Here is a 10993-nt window from a genome sequence, read left to right as displayed (position 1 = left end):
ACTCTAATCGTGACCGCTTTTTTTCCCCTGTATTTTTCCCGTAAAAATACATTTGTATACTAAATATGAACTGTCTGGGTTGAATATTGTGTGCGCTAGGGAGAATAAATAATTTTTTTCGAAATTTTTTATTTTTTTTGACAACGCTATGTAAATTGATCTGAATCAAGTTCGCTATATTTTTCCTGTAATTTTCACGTTAAAATACGTAAGTGTGCCAAATTTGAGCTCTTTAAGTCAAAAGATGTGGCCGCTAGGGGGGGGTACACAGTCTTTTTTAGGCATTTTTCGTAAAAATTCATGGTTTTCCTTGACAACGCTATGATAATCAATTCCTATCAGGTTCGCTATATTTTTCCTGTAATTTAGACGCGAAAATACATATGTGTACTAATTTTCAGCCCTCCAGATAAATTTGTGTGGCCGCTAGGGGGGGGGGGGTACACGATTTCAAAAAACCGATATTAATAGGGTTCCGAACCGAGTACGGAACTAAAAATAAATAAATAAATATATATATATATATATATATATATATATGAGAGATTCTTTTTCAATCGCCCCAGCCCAAAAAGTTAATGTTCTGGGATTGGCTTCATACTTTGGTAAATTGTTGTCCTATATGATAGTAATAAATCCCTAAAATATAAACTCATTAAAAAAATATTTGTAGAAAGTAGAGGGGGTTGAAGTTTTGACGTTAAGGCGAGCGTTAAGGGTAACATTGTTATTTTCAAATCCGTATAACTATGACAAAAGTTAATGGATTTTAATTTATCTATAATGAATTTTAATGAATTTTTTTCGTACTTTTTAAAAATGTTTTAAAAAATTTAAAAAAAAAATTTTCACCCCTTCTTTTCAAAATCAACCCTTATTTTTCGATTTTCACCCCTTCGGGTATTTTTTTTTATTTTTTTTATTTTCATTGGAAAGCTGAGGTTTTTTCCCATGAGCTATATAAATATGAAAATGGGACAACAATAATTTTGTGAGAAACATAATATTAAATTAGGCGGTGCCTACCTATATCCTCCAAGATGATCTCCAGGTATACCCGTTATCGGCACCGCCTGCTTTAATATTCTGTTTCTCACAAAATTATTGTTGTCCCACTTTCATATTTACATAGCTCATCGGAAAAAACCTCAGCTTTCCAATGAAAATAAAAAAAAAAAAAAAAAATACCCGAAGGGGTGAAAATCTAAAAATAAGGGTTGATTTTGGAAAAAAAGGGTCAAAAATTTTTTTTTTTAATTTCATATACATTTTTGAAAAATACGTGAAAAATGCATTAAAATTCATTATAGATAAATTAAAATCCATTAACTTTTGTCATAGTTATACGGATTTGAAAATGACAATGTTACCCTTAACGTCAAAACTTCAACCCCCTTTACTTTCTACAAATATTTTTTTAATGAGTTTATGTTTTAGGGATTTATTACTATCATATAGGACAACAATTTACCAAAGTATGAAGCCAATCCCAGAACATTGACTTTTTGGGCTGGGGCGATTGAAAAAGAATCTCTCATATATATAATAAAAAAAATGTCATATATATAAAAATGAAATGTTTTTTGTCAAGATTTCTTTCAATTTGCATTTTAAATTTTGAAAACATTTTATTTTATGTTTATTTAATCAGAAAAATGGCTGAAACTTGAAGAAAATGCACTCTTTTATTATCATGTTATATTGATCACAAAAATTGTCAACATTTTGTAGTTTTTAATTTTAATAAATATTATTCATTTAAAATTTATGTTTAAAAACTTGTAAGATCAGTTGGGGTAAATGGGGACAAAATCGCTATTTTTTACAAATTACGTAAGTTTCGTCCTTTAAAAGGTAATATTTGTGGGTTTATTTTTTTTAAGTTTTTATTTGCATTCCCAGGATTAATTTTATGCATCAGAAAAAAATTTAGATATAAGCTTTAAACGCATGATACTGACTGTCCCCATTTACCTCAAAATTGAGAAAATTTCATAAAATTTTGGGTAAATGGAGACAGCATAGTTTCTAAGAAAGTTTTAAGAAAAAAGTTTCCTTAAGTATATTACTGTATTAAGGGATGAAAAAACTTGAAAAAAATTTGTAGTAGATACATAATAGTTGAACCAATTGAAATTTTTTTATTTATTTATTTTATTTCAGTATTTTGTCGAGCATTTCAAAGAACCAAATTTTTTTCTTATTCCTTATGACTCCTATAACAGAAATTCACTTAAATTTTTGATTTTTGTTAATTTGGTTAATAATGACAAGCTGTCCCCATTTACCCCAAAAATTTTAAAAATTTTAAAAATTTAATTTTTTCACATTTTACTCAAACAGGGAAAACTGATAAGGCCTTACCAATGCCTTACTTTAAATAGGGCAAAGTCAGGCAATTTCTTCATGGGTATTGACGTTGAACTTAATTTTAAAACTGTAAATTAAGCTCCAAAACCTCTTGTCCCCATTTACCCCAACTGACCCTACTTGAATAATTACCAATTTTTTAGAATTCAGAAGCATTTAGTTTTTTCTTATTTATTTCGAGAAACAATCAGTATTTTATCTTTGAGATATACATAAATACATGGAGAGACCGCCGGTTGGAAAAATTACTAAAAAGATTTACAAGTAGCGGAAATAAGGTTACTTTGTCATATATTGCTGTAGGAAATCGAAAATTCTATTAGCAGCATACTTAATAAAACCTGTATACTATAGTAAAATTGCACACAAATTGGAATAGAAATTACTATAGTCTACAGTTTTATTAAGTATGCTGCTAGTAGAATTTTCGATTTCCTACAGCAATGTTTGACAATGTAACCTTATTTCCGCTACTTGTAAATTTTTTTAGTAATTTTTCTAACCGGCGGTCTCCCCGTGTAAGAATTTATTTTTCTACTAAAATGTTTTTTGAGTAATATTTATATTTAATTTGAAATAAGGCTGATGAATATTATTTAAAAATTTTTAAGAATATTAATATTTTGCTTCTGTTCTCAATTGTCTAATTGTAAATTTATTTAGAACCAAGTGAACTCCTCGGAGGATGTTGAAAGACTGACGGACTATACACTATTGTGGAAACAAAAATCAATCAATATTCTCTTTCGTAGATATCGTTAAAAATAATTACCACTTTTTGCACTTGAATATAAGACTTATTATAAATGCACAAGCTCTATAAATATTATTTCTTGGCTGCAATTATGTTTAATTATCGTCTATAAGTCGCGAGACTCGAATATTAAGAATTCCCTTTATCCCCCCCCCCCCTTGCAAAGGGGAGTACATGTGGCTATACTCATTGTCCGTAAAATGCACGACAGAAAGAAGGAAAAGACACAAGTAAAATGTAATCGGACTATTTTTTTCTTCAAGTACTAATTCTAAGTTAGAGTTTATTAAGCATCTTACAAGATTTAACTTGGAAATAATTTTAATGGAAAATATTAATTCTTTATTTCTATTTGATTTTATTAATTAAAATATAGATCGTAATAGATATTTGAAAATTTTATTGTTTAGTTAATTTTATCCAATATTGAAATAATAAGACTATATTTAAAAAAAAGAGAAAACATTTTAGAGGGAAAATTTTATACAAATGAAATGCATAATTTTAAAATCAGTAACGTAGCTGAATTTTCTTTTAAGACAATGTCATATTTCGGTGTTTGGAGGCCAACATTTTTAACATCACTTTGGGCAATTCGACTTTACACTCTTTACAGTATTAGCATATTCTTAAATAAGATTTTTTTTGTCATAAGTTTGTTAATTTATCTTTATCAAAATAAACACAAGCCAGCAATTCTTGCAGAAAATTTATATTTGTTCACAACACTGTTTCTATTAACTTTTAAACTAGCTTATTTCAATGTTCACCGACAAGATGTCTATAATTTATTAAACTTGTTTTTGCAAAAACATTGTCTTCCTTGTGATAGTGAAGAAATTCGTATTTATAAAAAGTTTCAGTATAAAGAAAGGTGAGTAATATAAATTAAAAAAAAGTTTTACAATTTATTAATATATATATATTTAATTAGAATTAAAGGATTTTAATTTATTTAAATTATATTTAAATTCAGAGAGTTTGTAAAATTTTATATTTCTTTTTTAATTTTAATTATTTATTTAGTTTATTTTTAATTTCTTAGAGATTGACAGATTTATTCATCAAATGAATAAATATTTGCTGGAGGCGCTGATTACGAATCTGAAGTTAAATTTTAAATAATTTAAAATGTCAAATCCAATATTTCGGATAAATTTTAGAAAAATTTTTTTAGATACCAAATTTCATTAAAATCTAACAATTTAAAAAAAAAAAATGTTCGCCATATTGAATTCTGAAAATCTAACTTCATATTCCTAATCAGCATCATCAAATAGACCTAATAAATACCAAGATTCATAAGATAATATGCCCAGTAAACAAAAAAGGTTTGACCTGAATTGCATTGAATTCACGAAGGAGCTTTGGTGAATCCCTTTTAGCGACAAATACGAATTCGAGCTATGTTGCAATTCTCCTGAATTCGATAAGCCTCTATTGAACTGACGAACCCTCAATTCGTTCGATTTCAGTGAAGTAGTTTTCTAAGCTTTAATTCTTTCTAATTCGTCTGCACGAATTCAATAAATGCGTTAGTCAATTCGTTTGAATTCGTGAGTTTGATCACTTTAGTTCGCTAAACGCTGCAAAGGGAGGGCTAACATCATTCTTTCTCGCAGTTGAGGTGCCACTAGATTTGTATATAAGAAGTGAACTAAAATTCTTTTCTCGTTGAAATATTTTTCTGCCCAATGTCTCTCCTAGGGTAACTGTGGATAATTCTGCTGCTTTTTAGTGTAGGTTAACTTTGCAAGTATTCATTGGAATTAGAAGTCACCAAGGTAAAAGCTTCCTGGTATATATATATGTATATATTTGGATGAGAGTCCCGAATATTCAAGATTTATAAAATTACTTTTCGGGTTAATTAACTATTTTTTTGGTTTAGTTATTTTCCAAATGAATTAAAACCAAAAATAAGGGGTATTTTACGTAAACTAATAATAAAATTAATTAATTATTAAAAATTTTATTAAATTTTATTAAATAAATAAAATACACGTTACAATATGTGACGCGATCTGAAGGAAAGGACCTTAGAAGCAAAAAATTATAGGTTACGTTTAGAAATTTTAAAGTGAAAATACACAAAGACGTTCAACTCGTAATGCAAACTAATGATATTTATGTCTTCATTGCATCCAAAACATTCAATAAAAACTGATTTCAGTTTTACAAAAACAAAAATAAACTTTTAGTTCAAGTAAAACTATTGTAAACATAACCAATAATTCATTTGCTTCTAAGGTCCCTTTCTTCAGATCGCGTCACATATATTATATATCTACCTATATTACAAAAAGATATCGCCGCCAACGCCGCCGCTGTTCCAAGACTCTGAATATAGCCGCGAGCCAAGAGAAGGGGGGTAGAAGAAAATGGAGGGGGGGGGACTTGAGGCTATATTCAGAGTCTTGAAACGATCTTAACCTTTAAATTTAGGGTTGGGGGAGGGGAAAGGAGGGGAAGAGAGGAGGGGGGATGGGAGTTGGCGCGCGAAGCCGCTGTTCCAAGACTCTGAATATAGCCGCAAGTCAAAAGAAGGGGGGGTAGATGAAAAGGGAGGGGGGCTTAAGGCTATATTCAGAGTCTTGAAATGATCTTAACCTTTAAATTTAGGGTTGGGGGAGGGGAAGAGAGGAGGGGGGTGGGAGTTGGCGCGAAGCCGCTGTTCCAAGTCAAGAGAAGGGGGGTAGAAGAGAAGGAAGGGACTTGCGGCTATATTCAGAGTCTTGAAACGATCTTAACCTTTAAATTTAGGGTGAGGGAGGAGAAGAGAGGAGGGGTGGGGGTTGGCGCGCGAAGCGCGCAGGGGGCATAGCCCTCTAGTATATATATATTATTGAATTTTTTTCAGACTCATTACACGTATCTTCGTGGGGTCTACTTTCTTTGCAGTTACAATGTATTTATTTTGGCCACTAACAAATGGAAAAGATGTTTCCTTACCATTCAAGAGATGGCTTCCATATTCCATTAATTCGAAGAAAATATTTTGGATGTCCTTTGCAATTGACTCCTTATCATGTTATATTAATTTGTTTACATACTCATCAATGGAATCGATAACAGCAATTTTTATGCAGCAAATTTGCACTCAAATTGATCTTTTCATAAAACGCCTGTCACAAATTACAAATATAAGAAACAATATAAGTGAAAACAAAAACATTTATCAACAAGAATGTAAACTATTAAGAGAATGTGTTGATCATCACGTTTGTATTTTTTCGTAAGTGTAATTTTCCCAGGCGCGAAGGGACGCTGGGTTCAGGCTTTTTAAAGACTCGTTGAGCATTGGCCAATATTGACTGAGCCTTGGTCAGTCAGTGGGAATAAGACTCATCCAAGCTAGAATGTAACACCGATTCCGACCTGAAGCTCCACCCTTGATTCAGCATTGGTGATCAAAACTCAATCAATCTTGCCGAATGCTGATTCAGGCTCGCTCAAGACTGCTCCCACTGTTACTTACTATTCTCGCGTTCAATAATTCTTAATAATAATAGTAATAATAATAATCCTATTAATATTTCGTTTTATTATATTTATAGATAATATTAAAACAACATTAGTATTCATTAAAAATGTGATTTTAATTTATTAATAATTAGGAGATAAGTTGTATTGGAATCTTATAAGAGTCAATAGAACTTATTTCCTTTAATTATTATTAGTAATTTCAAAAAAATGTACTATTATTTAATTAATTTAATCCGAAGTTTTTTACTATTTTTGTTTCATCACTTAAGATTAATTAACAACACCTGTCGAAATAAAACCTAATCTAATTTGAAAAATCTCACTTGCATTGGGCACCGAACCCACGACCTAACGCTTGCGCTCGCAAACCTACTACACTGTAAAAAAAAGGTACTAAAATAGTACCGATTTTAGGTATTAAAATAGAACCAAAAGGCAATTTAGTACCTAAAGTTGGTATTAAATTAATACCTCTCGTTTTACAGTGTACGCTAACCACGGGACCACGCTGGCTACTTGGCGACATTCTGTTAATACCAGTGATGTTTTTGGCGCGCCTTTAAGCTAAATTTAAAATCTTCTTATCGTTAAATTACTTATATATTTTTAATATTATTATAAAATTATTTTAATTTATATATTGCTATTAATTTAAATAAATTATATTAAATTTTTTTTTATTAATGGAATAAAAAAACTTTGTAATGAATGTATAAACTTTTATTTTTATTAAATTAATAACTTATATATTTATAAATAGTAAATATTATGTTTTTTACGTTATATTAAAGATTTATTATCTTCATAATGTATTAAATAATAATATAATTCTTTAATTATTACAATATTATAGGTATATTATAATATATAATAAAGATGATAAATTATTATAATATAATCTTAAAAAAACAAAATTTATTAAAAGAAATTATTTTCAAAAATGTGTTGAATATAATTATTTTGATTTTTATTGTATTTACAAATATAATATTTATAAAATATTTATTTATAAAAAAACAAAGAATACTTTCATTGAAATAAATAGCAATATATTAATTTAAATAATATTAATTAATAATTATAAAATATATTAAATTGTATTTAACAAAAATTGTAAAAAATATGTTATTTAATTTGTATTGAACGTATATAAATAATTACTCAATACAATTGTATTTTATACAAGATAATAATTAATATTGAATTACGCTGCGAATATTAAGTCGAAAGTTGATTCAAGATTGAATCTAGACTGGACTCCTAGGCTTTGCTCATGAGGATTCAACTAGTCTTGAATCCAGCATGAGACGAGCATTGGTAACCAATTTTGAACCAATTTTGATCGACAGTGGTATAAAGGCTGCTTTCAGTCTGGGTTACTGGTTATTATAAACTATATCACCGTCCAACAAAATTCAATTTTTTTTTGACCCACAAAAAATCAAACATTTTTGGAAACTAGGACCAAAAAAAGAATACCCGTGTCTGGCCGTTTTGTTAGATCAAGTCGTTTGTGGTTTTTAGAAATGAAAAAAAACCCTAAATGAAAAGTGACAAGATATCTTTTCAAAATTATTAATATTTTATAAAACCCCAGATACCAAGTTTTATAAAATATTAATAATTTTTAAAAGATATCTTGTTACTTTTCATTTAATAAAGGTTGTTTTCACCCCTAAAACCACAAACGACTTGATCTAGCAAAACGGCCAGATACATTTCCATTGGGCAGGTATTTTTTTTTGGTTCTAGTTTCGGAAAATGTTTGATTTTTTTGTGGATCAAAAATCGTGTCGGTCGATGTATTCTTAAGTTATTATTTTTTTTCATTTCAGAATGGAAAAAAAATTAAATGAAATTTTTGGTGTTTTGATCTTTTCTCAATTTTTTGTATCAATTTTAAATTTATGTACTTCTTGTTTTTATTTAACAAAATTGCAACCAAGTGAAAGAGAATTTTTGTTGTCATTAACAATGTTGTGTTTTTATATCTTTCAAATTTTTATCTATTGTCTATTTGGAGAGGAAATGACAAGAAAGGTAAATTATTATTTTCAAATCAAATTAGAGTATAGATAAAATTGTAAAATTAAATTCAATTACTTTTGTATAGTAGAGTTTATCTATTACTAATGAAATATATCAAATGGATTGGAATTCATTATCTGTACAAACTAAACAAAAATTAATAATAATAATGATGAGAGCTAGTCGTCCGATTCAACTAAATGGCGTTGTGGTTGTTGTTTTATCTATTGAAACATTCTGTAAAGTAATTTATTTTCTATATTTCTTATAATAATATATAACAATCATTATTTATAACCTTAAGAGCATTTGAACCTTCGTGACGTCACAAATCATGGCGCATGACACGCAAACTTCTCAGGTATGTGAAAAGCACAATTTTGAATATTTTTTAAAAAAACCTTTTGGAAAATATTCAGAATAACACAGACTCTGTCTGTTATGTGCGAAAAATTCAAAATTTTGCGTTTAAAACGTTTTTTAAACAATGCCTACATATAAGCAATTCGTGTATTTTTCCTTACTTGTGACAACCAACTTAAACATTGTTTAAAAAACGTTTTATACGCATAATTTTGAATTTTCCGCACATAACAGACAGAGTCTTATGTTATTCTGAACATTTTCCAAAAGGTTTTTTTAAAAAATATTCAAAATTGTGCTTTTCACATACCTGAGAAGTTTGCGTGTCATGCGCCATGATTTGTGACGTCACGAAGGTTCAAATGCTCTTAACATAATTCTTAAGCGATTAATTTATTCATTTAAGTGAAGTTCACAACTTTTATGATCAACGATTGAAACAAAAAAAAAAAAAATATTTTGCACATAGAAAATAATAAAAAATTTTCTTTTTGAAAATTGTTAATAGAGAAGTAATTACAAAAATGTTTTCAGCCAAAAAATTATAATAATTTCCCGTGCAGAAATTTTGGTATAGGGATCATTTCAAAGCTTTTTTTAAATTCAGTTAAATAGGTAAATTTTTGCACAAGTTGCATAAAAAATTACTTTTTTCAACGCTTGCTCTGAAAGTGCAACTTTCTTGGTTAGAAAAGTATTGAAGAAGTTGAACATTTATTAAATCCTCGGCCGAGCGTGAGGAAAGTAAATTTGTCGTGGGGAAAGTAAATCGTAATATTTTTTTTAGGTTTTCTTTGATCTGAGTGATCTGATTTGACTGCACGCAGGATTAGATTTCTTTGTAATTTAAAGAAATAAAATAAATAAAAGAACTTATTACTAGCGACATCTAACGTGACTTGAACGAACTACGTGAATAAAGTTTTAACTCTGAGTGTGCTCACACTTATCCATGAAAACGACCATAATGTTGCTTACAATTAGTACAAAAAATAGTGTTGACAGTTTTGTTCTGGTTTTTCGCTTTAATTTTTGTGACAAGATGGACTTTGATATCGATGATGATATTAGTGATTTAATAGATAATTTAACTCCATCTGAAGTACGAAACGAGGCTCTTAATGGGGAAAAGGATCTAATTTCGGAAAAGTCGCGTGGAAAGAATGATTTTTCTCGAGTGATTGCTACTCTTTTAAATCGTTATGATCATAAACGATATAAACTTCACCAACATATTCATTCTACTAACTTGAAGATAAATAATATTCATATTTTTTTTTCTTTACAGATTATTAAAGCATCTTATTCAACTTTAAATTTATTAAGAAGTTCGAATTGAACAATATTAATTTTGTTTTCATAAAATGAAGATATGTATAAAAGGACAACTAAAATTATTTTTGCATTGTTGACTTTGTCTATTACTAATAAAATATATCAAAAAAATTGGCGTTTCAATTATTGTTCATCTATTACTTATAATAAATAGGCAACAAATAAATGCCCTATAATCCCTACTGAAAATCCCCACATAGGCTCCCATATGGGAACCCACATGGGAACCTACATGGGTTCCTATATAGGAAACCATATGGTTTCCTATACAAAATCGTATACGTAATTGGAACAGGAATTTTAATAGGAAAATACATAGGAATTTACTTATGTAATTTTTATGAAGAGGCTTCAATTTTCCCATGTCAATTCCCCACATCAATTTCCCACATGAAATCCTATTTAAATTCCTTTTGAAAATACTATATAAAACCCTCGTTTGACCCTGCCCTTCAAAAATTTTCCTATATGATTTCCTTCAAGAAAAACGCATATTAAACCCCAAAAAGAGATCAGATATATAAATTTACAATAAATAAATTTGCATAATACATACCTGCTTAATTTTTGTGTTGTATATATAGAAATAAAAATGGAATTTTTCTATAACTCATTGCAATATGTAAGTTTTCAAAGTGTTTTAAAAAGAATGCAAAC

General features: G+C 28.6%; 1 protein-coding gene across 1 annotated transcript; it reads left to right on the top strand.

Annotated features, from left to right (window-relative positions):
• The first annotated feature begins 3428 nt into the window (after positions 1-3428).
• On the top strand, positions 3429-10509 carry LOC127276840 (odorant receptor 94a-like). Its single transcript, XM_051297515.1, has 5 exons — positions 3429-3998; positions 5985-6359; positions 8446-8650; positions 8727-8882; positions 10290-10509. Exons 1-5 carry the CDS (start codon positions 3619-3621, stop codon positions 10338-10340), a joined length of 1167 nt encoding a protein of 388 aa, XP_051153472.1. The 5' UTR covers positions 3429-3618; the 3' UTR covers positions 10341-10509.
• The last annotated feature ends 484 nt before the right edge of the window (positions 10510-10993 follow it).

This window comes from Leptopilina boulardi, unplaced genomic scaffold (genome assembly GCF_019393585.1).
Source record: "Leptopilina boulardi isolate dan_hultmark-lab unplaced genomic scaffold, ZJU_Lbou_2.1 LbouV2_154, whole genome shotgun sequence".
Taxonomy (NCBI): Eukaryota; Metazoa; Arthropoda; class Insecta; order Hymenoptera; family Figitidae; genus Leptopilina; species Leptopilina boulardi.
Note: the sequence above shows the minus strand (reverse complement) of the source record. Positions and strands in the feature narration are given on the sequence as shown.